General features: G+C 37.5%; 2 protein-coding genes across 2 annotated transcripts; both read right to left on the minus strand.

Moving 5' to 3' along the window:
- Window positions 1-226: 226 nt before the first annotated feature.
- On the minus strand, window positions 227-1,242 carry LOC145779420 (NADH dehydrogenase [ubiquinone] 1 alpha subcomplex subunit 2-like). The gene is made up of 3 exons (XM_082591006.1): window positions 1,099-1,242; window positions 636-742; window positions 227-397 (listed from the first exon to the last, which is right to left on the minus strand). The coding sequence occupies exons 1-3, from the start codon at window positions 1,188-1,190 to the stop codon at window positions 309-311; spliced, it is 288 nt and encodes a 95-aa protein (XP_082447132.1). The 5' UTR covers window positions 1,191-1,242; the 3' UTR covers window positions 227-308.
- Window positions 1,243-1,430: 188 nt separating this feature from the next.
- On the minus strand, window positions 1,431-3,419 carry LOC145779419 (DNA methyltransferase 1-associated protein 1-like). The gene has a single exon (XM_082591005.1). It carries the CDS (start codon window positions 3,371-3,373, stop codon window positions 2,009-2,011), a length of 1,365 nt encoding a protein of 454 aa, XP_082447131.1. The 5' UTR covers window positions 3,374-3,419; the 3' UTR covers window positions 1,431-2,008.
- Window positions 3,420-15,570: the final 12,151 nt, after the last annotated feature.

The raw sequence follows: 15,570 nt of genomic DNA on the forward strand, positions 1-15,570 counted from the left end.
CTAATGTTCAAAAAGGGTTGGTAATTTTTCATACTGATGATCAGCAAACTGATATTGATTAACCCCAGCTGTTTATCCGTTCAGTTTTAGAATCGGCTGAAAGAATTATTGGGCATCACAATGCAGTGTGTAAATTGATTCTTTCTATATTTTTTAAACGGCCCTTAAAAAATGCACTGGCTATAGGCCTAAACTGGAATTTAGCATCATTGCATCAACATTAAGGTTTTCAAAAATTTTTAATGACAAGAAAGAAGACAGAATAAAATACGCTTTAAGACAAAATTGAGTTGAGGGCATCCTTGGGGTCATGTTCTTGTTTGCAACATTTCAATGGTTTGAAGTATCTCGTCTGGAGTCTTGTTGGCTACCGACACGCTTTGCTCAGCTCCTTTGCCTACGTTAAATGTTCGCCGTTAGAATATGTTTTCAACCTTTATAGATATAGTCAGGAGATCCGGCGCTGGTTCGAAAAGAATAGTTGACGAATTACACGAACTAAATTCAAACTACCAAAGATAGAATTCCTGACGAATGTGAGTTGGTATCGGAAAGATAGCCAGCTAACTCCTATCATACGGGCCTTGAAACATAGCACGTCAAACTGATCAATTTTTAATGCAAAACACCCTTACCATAGCGTGCATAAACTTTTGGTTCCACTTGGCTGCATTCACGAATCAAGATTGGGAACGAAGGGTTAGCATGCTTGATGGTTACGTAATGGTTCTCAATAAAGTCCCTAAAAACAATAATTCACACAATCAAATTAATGTAACTTATGTTGAGCAGTGATTCCCAAATTTTTTGTAATCACAGGCTCCCTGTTTTTTGTTTGTTTGTCGTGTCCAGGCTCACCCCTGGTGATTAGGCTCCAACATTTTATAAGCGAATCTTTTTTTATAAATTAGAATTAGTGCATATACAAACCTCTAATAATAACTTTCACGAATCAAGCTTCAGAACCAGAGATAAAGAGCAAAAAAAATGTTGGTTTTCAAATTAATTTACTAAGTTTTAACTGCAGGCCTTACCGTTTATAAAAGTTCTAAATTATGAGTTGAAAAACGTAGTTAATGTGAAAAGCATTGCACTCACCTCATTCCTTGACTTGACGAAGATCGTTGGCAAAGATGAAGTCTTAATTCTCGAAAGTGTTTCGATAAATTTACCAACTGTTTTCCAGCCATCTTAGTACTAGTGTAATAACGCTACTTGGCTACACAAAGAAGAGAGCATACGTAGATTGTAAAGATTCAAGATCAGGTAATGCGAATTCGATGCATCTATGTACTTGATATTGTAAATAGATATACGCTGTGTCTACGATGAAACAAAACTTTTAAGACAAGTGATTTAAACCATGCCACATGTTAATAAATTACATCAAACTGACATGATCACCTAAAGTCGAAGCAACTAAGTTATAAACATTGCTTCAAACGTGTTGAACTCTGACAAAGTTTAATGGACAGAAAAAAACGCCTAAAATTGAAATCGTCATCATTGCAACAAAACTCTTCTATAAGTATAACGAAGTAAAAATGTTCTTTAAGGCAGTGGTAATTTTTCTGGTTTGGCAATTTGATATTCACGTTATGAAATGGGGAGTGGAGACAGTTCAAATATCATTTGACCGCGCCAGCGTAAAGTCTTAAAAAAGACAAGAAGTTTTTACTACAGAAAACATGCAAGATTAATCCCACATCGTAAAAAGCCACTGAAGTGTAATAGTAACAATAATGCAGTGCACAAGTAATTTTTTGTATGATTACATTACAATATCATAAACTGAATAAAAAAATGTCCATTTGCTATGTTAAAAATAACAGTAGGTTCAACTTTTTGTTCAACGTGAGCACACCCAATTTGCTTGGAGATGGAATAGAAGGTTAGTTTGCTGGTTTTCCAGGCCATTCAACCACTGGGCCATGAATCCAACAAAAAGTGTCAAAACTTCAATACAAAATTCAGTTTCACGTTGTTCTTAGACAATTATGATACAGTACTATGATATTTTCATTGGTGATGGGCAACCAACATCAATAAGCTGCTCGTTTCCCGTTTCACTCCTCATACCACTCTCTCCTTCCGACTTCGATTTGCTTTTTATACTGTCGTTTAGGCTTAACAATGGAATGGCTCCCTCTATAGGAGGCATATGCCCTGGTGCTAAAGCATCCCATTTATATCTTAATGTTTGTAATTCCATTTCATCATTTGCATAAGCTATTCTTAAGTCATATAGATACACCATGTCACTGCGAAGGCGGTTGAATAAACGAGCAACTTCTTCTGTAGGCATAGGATGAGCGTCCACTTTTAGATCAGTCAATAGCATATCTAAAAATTTTGCTTTTTTCTGACCAACAGAAGTTGGCAACTTTAGAAGCTGAGACCTAAGAACAACACCAGCAGATTTATTATCAGGAAACTTAATACCATATGATTCTGACAACTTTGCTTCACTACTACCATCTTTCTTATGTCCACCTGCGGGAAACTTCTTTTTGGTAGACTTCCGTTCTACTCTCCTTGGTCCTTCACTTCCAGTATCGAATGCAATTAGTTTTTGTAAATCTTGAGATTTTTTCTCACGCTCCCGTTTTCTTGTTTCGATTCTTTTCAATTCTTGTATGAGAAGAGCCTCTTCTTTGACCTGCTCTTCAGTTCTAGCAAAGAGTCTTGATAACTGTTGTCGTCTTCGCCTTTCATGATCAGCGTCATACACAATTTCATCAAACACTTCACCAGATGGTTTTCTTGCCTTTCCTAAACTATTGCAAATGCCATAATAACGCTCTTTCAAATCTTCTAGAATCCTACGTTTCTCACGTGGAAATCTTGAATGGTCATAGCGATCAAAAATGATATGCCATCTCAAGTCAAATCGACGACAAAGATCAAACATGTGATCGGTTTCATCTTGCGACCAATCATCTTGTGACAGATGTTGGTGGTACTCTTGTTCCGAATAGATTGGGATATTAACTTTTTTGTTAAATTTCGAAAATGAGTAATCTTTTCCTTCATCTTCTGCCCTGCGCCAATGATGAAAAATTGCTCCATCTGATCTTGCAGGATTTGTAAAAGGCATCCAACGCCATGGTCTGACAACATTACATCCTAGTTTAGCTTTTGCAGTTTGATAGGTTGGTATTGTATCACTTGGTAATAAAGGTGGTTTATCCATATTGTCATGATACAGTAAAGCATATAACTCTCGGTGCATTCCCTCTGGCCTTTTAAACACATTTTTCTTAGCTGTGGGTTTTTTCTTTTGTGCTTCATTAATAATGCTGGCTTTAGTGATAGTCTTGCTCTCTTCACTTCTTAACTCCAAAATATCACATACATCTGATGTACTTGCCATTACAAGCCTAATCAATTACTTGCAAACTTATACACTTAACATAACAACAGGCTGAAACATAAACGGTATATCATATATAATATTATTAGCAAAACTTTAATATAATATTATCAATCACATTAAACTAGCAGTTAGGGAACGTTCAAATATTACGTAACGCTTTTTTTCCGAATTTTTGACCCCCCCCCCTCCCCCATGTAACGCCAACGTAACGCTTTTTTCAATCCCCCCCTCCCTCATGTAACGCTTTTTCACTACGAATTCAGCACAAAAAACTACCATTCCGTACTCGAAAGCGTTACGTAACGTTTTGCTTGAACCCCCTCCCCCCCGATGTGACGCTAACGTAACGCTTTGCATAAACCCCCCCCCCTCCCCCTCGAAGGCGTTACGTAATATTTGAACGTTCCCTTATCAAGAAAAATTCCTTATCCAGGTGCACTGTTTTATAGATTACATAACAAACCAAATCAAAAAACCTACCGCTAAAATTAGTTAATCCAACTCTTACATTTATTATTGCACAATTGCTACCTCCCTGTAACAGTTATTCAAAGTTTGCACTGATTGCAATCTGAGTAGGCCTACTTTGTTCTACTGCAGCAAGACTTGAATGACAACCGACTGCCAAAGTGTTTTATAACCTTAAAATAATCATAGGCTTTTTGAAGTAAAAGGGTGACTGAAGTCTTGATGGATTTTCAAAGTCAAACTCAGTCAACTCCACAGGGAAAGGACATTGATGATCAGCTTGACATGGATGCAAATGAAACATTGAATCATTTAAAGACGGTTCAGAGAAAAAATGCTGGACAATATTTCATTAGGGTTTCTGGTGACTTGTGAGACTGTGTAAAAATTAAAATTCAACTGAATAATTTCTTTTTCATGTTTTTGTGGTATTGTGGTGAAATTTAGACAATATGTCCTGGGAGGATTTGTCCTTTTTTTTTCAAGAAAAATGGATTGTCCTCTGATGACACTAGAAAATGCTTAAATGCCCTTTTTTGCATTTTTAATGTTCTTGCTTATATTTTTTGCAGGATTTTTTTATGTGACTTTTTAGCAAAAGATAAATAAGGCTAAGTAATAGGATAATACCAAAAGGAAAAAAAAATTCTGTGAGCTGTGACTGAACTATCCTTGGTTAAGAAAAGGACTTATCCACTTTGAAGTTGAATGTATTGCTTGTAGATACGGCACATTTCTATGGCAAATAAATGCAGTGTTAACCTCAATGACAATATCAGATGTATATACAGTCCTCGCAATTAGCGGCGGCACACGGCAATTGCCGTGGTAAATGCCGCCACAAACGTCATAATGGCCATTCTGCTACGGCAATAAAAATGCCGTCGCAAAATGAGCATTTAATTCGTACAAAAATTGTTCAAAATTTCTTCCTGTTTGATTTACTCGCAGCTTGAGTTTAATCAGCAGAAACATCGCACCAAGACCTCACCTCGGACTATTTTACTTGCTGTGAACACTCACACAGTCTTTAAAATTAGCATATTTTTACTTCGCAAAAACGTTGACAAGGCCAAACGGCAAAAGTTGAAATTGCCTCGGCAATTGCTGTGAACGTTTATTACAAAAAAATTGTACCAAAACATGCAAAACGAGAAGAGAAAAAAATAATCGAATAGTCTATCACGACCGCACTGTTTAAAAATACATAAATTTGTTGTGATGTAATAATACCAAAAGTAGCGATCAACGCGATACGCACGCTGTTACGGTGATTCACGTTATAACTCATTGGGGGGGGGGGGGAAGTAAGTTAATTTTGGGTTGATTCAACGTTCGAGTCAGTACAGATCGATTTAAATTTCCCGGCGATTTATGTCGCGTAACAACAATGCCCAATAAGATATTTACGCTTGTTTCACATTAATTCGACATCTAGCGACGTTAAATTATCATGAAATAACGTTAATTGCTCAATCAGGTACCGATAACAAATCAATAGCTTCCTGCGAGAAAATTGCCTCGATTTACGTATGTACAGTACACTAACATGATTTCGGCACAATTAGGATACTGCGAGCAACACAAAGTCTGTTGGATAAAAAACTAGTCAGAATCGGAATCATCGGAGGATGAGGTTGTCGCGTCGTCACTGGAATACTTGAAGACAAAAACTGCTCGTTCATGAACGCGCGATGCCATATGATCGGAAGCATTACTTTTCTTTACTGCCGAAAAACCATTTATTCAATTTTGTACCACTTTTTATATTCGCAACGACACCGGTCAAAAATAAGCATTCGATGAAAGAATAACTTTTGCGTAACAATTAAGCCAGTATTTATAAGATTGCAAACTTTTTACAGTTCACAAGAGCATTGTCAGCGTATAAAATAGCGTGCGTGATGCTCTGGGCTACAGCCGACCGCCGTGTGACACATGATGAAGAAGAAGCGCATAAAATTTATTTTGATTAAAGCATACGGCAATTGCCGCCGCAACCCAAGGTTTGTTGATTTGGCGACGGCAATGTTTTTGCCGTCGTAGATGGAAGCTAATTTCGAGGGCTGTACATATAAATATCGGTACACGACAACTGGGCGAGACAAAGTGGGCGATACCCACTTGGGCGACGAGACAAGCGGGCGACGGACCAAGTGGGCAACGGACCAAGTGGGCGACAAGCCAAGTGGGCTACGGCCAAAGTGGGCGACGAAAGCGAAAGTTTAGCCGTTCGAAAATAAAATACGACTTTTAATTTTTACTTTAAAATACAATGGTTGATTTGTGGAAGCGAGGCAATGAAAGTTCTCACGCTGAGTTTCACGAAGCATTGGAAGCAACATTTTCATTATTTTTTGTAGTCTAGTAATAGCGCTTGCTGTTTGATGTTAATTTGCATTGTGACATCATCTTGACACATTATTTCGCAACACACAATCCAGTCTCTGAATATTATAAACACTTGCGGTAGGTCACTAGGTCAGCCAGTGCTGAGATCTTAACTACTAAGTGGCTGGTTTGGTAGGTACATGCATTAGACGTTGGAATGTTTGTAGTGATTTTCAAGCGAAACAGAAGTTTTTGTTAGTTGTTCGAGTGTGTTATTGTTTAAAATACATGTAAAAACTTACATACCAATCATTAACTACGGAGATTAGCATAACTTTGATGCTCTAAAAATAAAGTCATATTTTCCAATTTTCAGGTCATAAACAAAATGGCCCTAGTAATGACTGTCAGTCACAATGTGTTCTGTAAACTGCTGATGCGGCTACGCAGTGTCTAGACTAGAGCATTCGGATTAAAAATATCAGTTGACTTTAAGTGCCCAAGTTAAAATTATGACTTCTGCCTCTTGAGAAGTCCCACATAGTCTGTGGTGGATCCTGTCCATTAAAGTTTTATTGGTACTTTCACATACAACATTGTAAATGTAAGTTAATAGCAAGTCTCTATGAGACATTGGATTTTCCGCGCACATACGATTTATAGCGTCAAGAACACTAATTGTGCGCTGTTTTTTTTTTCGGTCATTGACCGATTTTTTTAGCAAAATGTCCGAAAAAAATATAGTCAATTTGGTTAAAATGTCCAAAAAAATATATAAATCAACCATTGTATTTTAAAGTAAAAATTAAAAGTCATATTTCATACTGACAAGCTTTGATAGCGGTTAGAGAACGTTCATAACTGACTTAAATCACTCCTTGGCCATTCCTTTGTCTCTTTTCTGAGGGGTTTCCCTTAAGCTTCACGATAAACCCTGACGCCGCAAATTGCAATATAATGTGTCAAGATGATGTCACAATGCAAATTTACATCAAACAGCAAGCGCTATTACTAGACTACAAAAAATAATGAAAATGTTGCTTCCAATGCTTCGGGAAACTCAGCGTGAGAACTCTCATTGCCTCCCTTCCACAAATCAATCATTGTATTTTAAAGTAAAAATTAAAAGTCGTATTTTTTTTCCGAACGGCCAAACTTTCGCTTCCGTCACCCACTTTGGCCGTCGCCCACTTGTCTTGTCGCCCACCTGGTCTCGCCCAAGTGGGTATCGCCCACTTTGTCTCGCCCAGTTGTCGTGTACCGTATATATATATTCTTATTGTAAGCCAATGACTTCTATGTTGCCTATTTAGATGAATAGACCACTGGATTTGCAGAGTTCAAATGTTTTGACTGGTTGCTTCTATCCATTTACACCAAAGAGTAAAATACCGTTAAGCTGTGCCTGTGTGTAAAGTATCTGGCAGTGACATATGTTGGCATTGATAACGCTAATCCAGGGGCCGGGAACCTTTTTAAGTAATAGAGCCATGAAAGGTGCATAATTAGACAGAGATGTACGATTGTACGTATACGCCGCAAATTCTACGCCGTAGACTTGAGGTGTAGACTTTTGTTTACGCTAACGCTTACGGCCACATTTTTTTGGATAGTTGTTGCTTGAGGCTACACCGTAAAGTTTTTGCGTTTTTTTAGCGCATAGCGTCAACGTATACTTTTTAATGTATTTTTTTTGCTACAACATGCAAATACCTTCCAACGCTGCAGTTGAAAGAATGTTTTCAATGGGCAAAGACATATTGAAACCAAAACACAGCAAAATGTCAGATAAACACTTTCAGATGCTTGTGTTTCTTCGTGAAAATTCAAAATAAGATGCCGCTAACTTTTTTTACAAGTTACGTTGACGCATACGCGTACGGTTTTTCGAACATTCGCGTTTACGCTGACGGCATCAATATTTTTTGTATACGCGTACATCACTCATATTGGATAGAGCTCGACCGATATGTCGGTCAGCCGATATGTATCGGCCGATATCAAGTGTACCGATATATTGTATCGGCTATTTATTATCGGCCAGCAAAAGCACACTCAAAACTAGCCATACATGCCTTTAGAAGAAACGCAAGTTGCTCAAACGTCCTTGCATAGCACGAACAATTGTTGCGAGAATATAATTTCCCGCCCATTCTAGTGCGCGCATCTAAAAAAGGTTAATACTGTATCCCTTAGCTTCCATTCAAGCAGGAAAACTTCCAAGTTTTACGTTGCTTCAACGATTGATGACATTGAATCAGCGTAATATAGGTGAATTCTTCTCGAAGAATCGATGGGAGTACTGGTGTACTTCTACACTAACCATGCGCAACTTATTTCAAGTCTTACGTCACAATGTGTGGCTTTGATCTCCGAGTGATATTGATAAGGCAAGATTCGTTACAAAATAGATCATACAAGTAGGCTATCACAGCAAGATGCAGCAGAATTTGTCAAGTTTTGGTATTACAGTAAGAAAGAAAAGGCCCAGGGAAAATTAACTTTCGCTCACATTACATGCAAAAATAAACCCAAAGAAAAAAACCTAGAGAAACTTTGCACAGAAGAAAATAGTAGCGTCATTGTGGAAGTTTTCCGATTCGTGCCCAGAGCATTGTGACGCAAGAAGCCACATGACCTCGTTCGGTGGAAGTTAATCAGTTATGCGACGTATTAAGCAGCTACACGGTGCTTCGAATCTTCAAGCGCACGTCATTGGTCCAATGAAATTATGAAAGCCTTTCAGAGTGACTTTGCTGAAATTTTACAAACCCTCTACTTTGAATAATGAATTGAAAACAAAACGATATTGCATTTGGTTATTTCTTTTTTGTTTGGTGTTTTTTTGTGATTAGTTTTAAGAATGATTTTTCCATTACAGCAACCAATGCATAAACTTTCTTGGACTGGTTTGTTGCTTAATAACTTTGTTGATAACAAATTTTTCGTAGTTGATATATTATATATCGGCCGATATATATCGGTATCGGCCTGAAAAAGTGATATTGGTCGAGCTCTAATATTAGATAATGTATAGTATATCCGTGAGAGCCATATACCGTATGTAATGCATATAACTAACATGTAGTGGCAGCTGGCGAGTTGTAAAAGTAGGCAATGTCTTCACTGAAGACAACGAAAACAGTAGGGGTGTCGCAGGGGGGCTCCCACCAAAAAAATTACATTTAATTTGGTGTATCCTGAATTCGAGTGTATTTTCCAATTTACGGTAAATTGTGATGAAAAGTTAAAAGCTTTTTGTCTTTTGAACTTTAAATGGTAGCTTGATTTGTGAACAAGATGCTGTCATCAAAAAAAACATTCAAAAATTTATCTAAACACAACAACAGATATTATATTCATAAAATGTTTATAATCAATGACTAAAATTAATTAAAATCTCCATTGAGCGACGTAGGCTACAAACACAACTGAAGAACAAACACAAAAGGTGTTAACATTCTGTTATAAACTAGGCTAGGCTACATACTAGTTTGTAGCATAAATTGATGAAATAAGTTATTTCTCTGACAGGGGCAGAATGTTTTGTCGAAAAATTTTGAATTTGTATAGTTATCTTTTTATTTTATGTATTGTTTTTGAATTATACAATTCAATCCTATCAATTATACATAATTGTCAAGTAATAATATGCAACATTAACAACAACTGATAATTATCAGTACGGTGTCAAGTTACTAGCCTACTGTATCAATTCTACATATATCAGGTTTACAAGGTCATCACCCAACTTATTTTCACTGCTTTATGATGAAAAGAACACAATCGGTGTACCGTTTTTTAATTTAAAGTCTTTGATTTGACCCGACCTGGAAATGGACTCAGATCTACAAGCTCCAAAGTCGAAGTCAAACCCCTGAGCTGGTCCTTTTAGAATGATGATAATATGGTATACCTAATGTTGCATATTACTTGACAACATTATATGACCTACAACCACTAGCCTAAATAACCTAAGCTCTTTTGTAAAGCAAAACTGCTAATTATGAAAAACTCTACCGGTTTTAATTAGGCAGTGGCTATTTGACCGGCTCCGGTCTTTGAATCTGAAACACTATTTGACCGGTCATGACATCACTACATAAGCACTTTTTTCTTTTTCTCTTTCAAAGCAAAAGACGATAAGCGCCTTAAGTTTTAAATTCAACACTTTTTTTCGTCTGAATCTGTGGCGCATACGTAACGTCTCGGGCTGCCATTCTAGAGGGAATGAGTTCGATTCTATCCGGAAGCGTTCTTTTTTTTTTAACTAAATATTTGAAAGTGGAAAGTTGTCTTGAAGGGTTGGTTGAGATGATGATTTGAAACTTGACTGATTGGTGTGCAACAATGAGACTGGATTTAATTTTTAACTTCGGACTTCAGCAAAACGTAATCTTACAGCCTATTAGAATGTGTGATTTTTTCAGAGAATTTGTGCTAAGAAATGAAAGGAATTTGTTAAAAATAAAGACTAGAAAAAACTTTTTTAATTCGTTTTGAAACTTTTTTATTCACTTGTTGATTCATTCATATCAGTTTGTATCCTTTTGTAGTTAAAAAAAAAAAAAAAAAAGAGAACGCTTCCGGATAGTATCGAACTCATTCCCTCTAAAATGGCAGCCCGAGACGTTACGTATGCGCCACGGACTCAGTTTAAGAATACGTGTTGAATTTAAAACTTAACGCGCTTATCGTCTTTTGCTTTGAAAGAAAAAAGTGCTTATGTAGTGACGTCATGACCGGTCAAATAGTGTTTCAGATTCAAAGACCGGAGCCGGTCAAATAGCCACTGCCTTTTAATTACGGTACTTTGTAATTTCCCTTGTAGAAATTCAACAAATCAACAATCATTTGTAGTAGAGCTGCCAGTTTTATAGTTTATAGAACAAATACGATTTAAAAAAAAAATGTTTTTGAAACTTTGCTTTGTCACATTTTCCACTTTTACGCTACTTTTGAACTTGTGATTTTTAAAATATGGTCTTCGTTTTTTGTTTTTTTTTTAAACGCCAGTTTTGAAAGGTTTTCAATCCTAGCCTCTCTCTTCCACTTTTCTTTTTACAAAATCAAGATTTCAAAAACTGCAATTTTTGTCCCCAGCAGCGTCTTCTAAATTTCATCAGATTTGGGAAAACTTGTTTGAATGTTTGTTTTCAGCAGAACCCTGTCTCCAGTGCTCTCATAAATGAAACCATGAAAGCTCCAAAGCTACGTTTAAAAATCCTTAGATTACATCAAAATTCCCTAAACCATTATTACATTCAGTTTCACGTTCTGAAACAAAAAACAAGAGTTAAGCGGTTTAAACGACAACACTAGCAAAAACCATTATACATGACTTTGTTGTTAGTGGGCTAAGTCTCAAAGCAAAAGCAGTAGCCTATTTTAAGATTACAGTGATGCTTAACATTACATAGATAAAGTGAAGATTTACCAATGCTTACCACATGCCAAAAATGACATAAACTATGCACGACTAACGACCAGTGTTGTACGCGTCATTGAAATATATTGACGGCGTCAGCGTCAGCGCGAATTGCCTAAAAACTTGACGGCGTAAAGTACTGCGTAAGCTCTTAAAGAAATTGACGGCGTCAGCGTCAGCGCTAATTTCTAGCGCTATTTTTTGCCAGCGTCTGATAAAACGTAAATATCTCAACCAAGTTTAGGCTAACAATAGCTATAAATAAAGAGCAGGTATTATGTTTTGAGACTGTATTGTAAACTTAATTAGCTGCTTAGCTTATTAGTAAGGCCATTTTTATTTTGACCTAAAAAAAAAAATTTTGACTTTATTTTTATCAAATTTTGACTTTATTTTGACCTAACGAAATTGCTTATTTATAGAGGGCACAGTTCTTTCTTGAATTTGATACCACTTACCAAAACATAATATTTTGTCGATTTCAGACCCAAACGTAATATTTTGTCGAAAAGTCAAGGTGTTTTATGGATTATAAAAAGTTCGTTTTGTTTTATAGCTACAGGAAAATCTCCACAAATCTAACTTTTGCTGAAGACAGAAGACGATTTAGCTTGCTTAGGCATTTTTGTAACTTATTATAGAATGTCAGTAGGCTATTCCTAAAATCAAAATTTTTGACCTTCGAAAAGACCATATTTGTGAAGAGGGAGTGTTTTATAAAAATTATTTAAATACATAACAATGAATAAACAATGGACAATTTGCGATAAAAGTTACTGCTGATCCGTGGTCATTGTGACATATTTCCTGCTTTTATGAGTTAATATTGATTGATTGAATTTTTATCGTCGGACTGGGAAAGCTTCTTGCAGAGCTTAATCCTGGCAGTTTCGCATACTTGTAGAGGCTTTGAATCACTGACGCAGGCCCGGTCACCGAGATTGACAGAGTGAAGTTTGCGATTGTGGAAGTTTGTTGCCGGGAAATTATTGCATCCATTAGATGCCGCTGAATGGAGAGCAGTCCTTAACGTGCGTTGCTCAAGCGCACACCCCGAGAGTCGAATTGTATCGCAGTTTCTGATTTGCAATGCTTCCACGAGGATTTTGACAAAAATTACTCTCTAGAAACACAGAATTAAGTTTGTTAAAAGCCATAATTTGTCAAATTTTGACTTTATTATCAATTTTGACCTATAGACTTCTTAGAAACAGTCCCTTAGGTGCGGAAAACAACTTTATTCTTTCATTTGTGGATAAACGAGGTCCTTAAAAATTTTTGACTTTATTGACTTTTGCGGGCCCTGCTTAGGCTATTAGTTATTTCCTTGCAGAAAAACAAGCATTTCAAAACGTTTGTCTGACAATCTGCTGTGTTTGGGACGCATATTGTCCTTTCCAAGTGAAAACATGCGTTCCACAGCAGCGCTGGTTGGTATTGGTGTGTTGTATTTCAAAAACAAGTTGAAAACGTTTAGCCTACTCGGAAAGGTATCATTGTTTCAAGCGTGCTGTGATAGTTTAGCATGTATAAATCTTTTAACGAGGTCCACTGCACCAATATCGCTCTTGTCAGGGGCATAGAGCTCTTGAAATAAAGTATCTTCAACGTCCGCGATACCATTCATGGATTTTTCGCTTTCTGTCTCTGATCCCTCGTTCTCAATAGGCTACATGGGTGATCACCATTTGGCGAACTTCTTCCGCGTGTATTCCAGGTAGCCATTCCAACCAACGCAAAAGCCGGTAATTCGAATGAGTCGCGTTGGCCAGAATACATTGTGAAACTCTTATTTTGTAACGAGATTTTCCATGAAAAAAAAAAATGACGCATAGCGCTTGACGCTTAAAATCGGCAAAATAGTTGACGGCGCTATCACTTCCGTCAACTGAAAAATAAATTGACGGCGCTAGCCTCAGCGTCAACAAAAAGTTGACACCGTCAAATGACGCCGTCAAATTGACGGCGTCAACGTACAACACTGCTAACGACCTATTCGATAGAGCTAATTCGATTAGCAATTAGTTCATGTGCTTCAGGATCTTTAGCTGAACTCTTCACAGCCCTTGCCAACTTCAACAATTCAGCTCTATCACGTAAACCCAGTTTGTCAGCTGACTCCACAACCTTGTGGGGTGTGCAGCAAACCAACTAAACTTTCTTTCTTTAAACTGTTCATATGGTCAGTTTAAATGTCCTTAAGCTACTAAAAAGTCGTTCTTTACAAATACCTTTGAGTGATGACCCTAATGATTTTACTGTCATCACCCCTGCCTCACTGTTGACCCCATATTTAGACCCATGCTGTGCTGTTGGGCAACCACATGATCGTGAGTCGTGACCAACTAAGAAGGGATTATCGATTCAATTTGTCACTTTCTCAGCAGTTTTGGAGCAAATGGATAGATTTTTACTTGCCAGGGCTTCAGGGCCGGAAAAAATGGTTAAAATGGCCGAGAATTGGGAGCCTGGCCAACTTGTAGTGGTGGGTTCTCTCCAAGACATTGGTAAACGTGGGAAGTATCAACTTGGGAGGGTGCATGAGGTAGTTCCACAAATTAGGAAATGGAAGCCTGTGGTTCGGAGAGCTAAAGTTACCGTTTGCAACTATGATGAGAGTACGTGGAAAGTGAAAGTAGACTACGTGTTGAGGGATATTTCGTGCCTCGCCCCCGTAAAGAACACTTAAGTGTTAGGGTTTGAGCCTAGTTCTGTCTGCGGTGGTCGACCTTTGTCTGAGCCCAGAACAGTCGGTTATTATCGCAACCATTGTATAGCGTGAATACCTATGGTACCAATTTCATGTATCGTCGCGTATTATTCTTATTGTTGTTCATTCATTGCATGCATGGGCGTCCGCACATAGGGGCAAATGGGGTCAGCTGACCCCCCCTGGAAAATTGTTGGATAAAAAATGAAAAAGCGAGAACATGCAAAAATAGGCAATTTTCTGAAAGGGGTGGGAGGGGTGAAGGTGATACGAATGATAACTGGCTGGTCAAGCTCTCCGATTGTGATATCACCCTTCTTCGGGAGTATCCCACTTCCTCTATTAATTTACGAAGATACCTACGAGCTACCCGTAATCTCAAAATTGACAACTTGAGCTCCTGTACTCTCAGAACCACATTTACTAGTGCGGGAACTGGCTTTATCTCACATAAATCTGAAGAAGGATAATTCACAGTTTCAGATAAAATCATCTCGTATTTCGTGAATTCAATGAAGCTGTTCGTAACATTGAATCATACAGAAAAAAACAATCAGCCACCAGTTTAGTTAACCAGTTCTTGAATAAAAAGTGAAATCGACGTGGGTCTTTGTCGAATTTTTCGATGACTTTTTGGATGAATCTCTGGCCAATTTTGATAAAAATGCGTAGAAATGTAAACACTGATAAAATTGATAAATTATCTGGATGGTGTAATGCATAGGCGTAGCCAGGGAGAGAGGGGCGAAAGGGGCCATGCCCCCCCCCCAATTTTCAAAGTTTGGATTCCGAAGTTGAACCCTTTGTTGAAAATATAATATAAGTTGTAGAAATGTATATCGTTTTCCAATACATCTGGCTATTAACACCCCCCAGGACTTGTTTTAGACACACAGAAAGACACCAATAAACTTTGCAAATCGTAAATCGCGCAAAGTTTACGCGATTTGCTCTTCTTAAATAATCTGTGGAAGCAATTTCAGAATCGCTTACTCTGTTGTGTTTATGTGTATTTTTTGCGATCTCTAATTTTAGCCGGAGTTTTTGCCCGTTCGTGTGTAGCAGCTACCTTTAATAAGTTAATAACTGTTTATCTGCTAATAAATTTCATACAAATATTACCCTGAAAGTGTTTCCAGAAAGCGCTATAATCCATTATTTGAGTGTAATTTTACAAAAATTTTCCGGGGGACTATGCCTCGGACCCCCCTAGAATATGCGTGCCTTCGGCACGCTCTAACCCCCCACCACCTTTAT

Source organism: Aplidium turbinatum, chromosome 11, assembly GCF_918807975.1.
Source record: "Aplidium turbinatum chromosome 11, kaAplTurb1.1, whole genome shotgun sequence".
NCBI lineage: Eukaryota > Metazoa > Chordata > Ascidiacea > Aplousobranchia > Polyclinidae > Aplidium > Aplidium turbinatum.

Bases quoted from the DNA above. Each gene is read 5' to 3' on its own strand.
- LOC145779420 (XM_082591006.1), bottom strand. From the start codon at position 1,190: ATGGCTGGAAAACAGTTGGTAAATTTATCGAAACACTTTCGAGAATTA. The intron at 743-1,098 runs GTGAGTGCAATG...TATTGTTTTTAG, and splicing joins TCGTCAAGTCAAGGAATGAG to GGACTTTATTGAGAACCATT. The intron at 398-635 runs GTAAGGGTGTTT...CATTTAACGTAG, and splicing joins AAAAGTTTATGCACGCTATG to GCAAAGGAGCTGAGCAAAGC.
- LOC145779419 (XM_082591005.1), bottom strand. From the start codon at position 3,373: ATGGCAAGTACATCAGATGTATGTGATATTTTGGAGTTAAGAAGTGAA.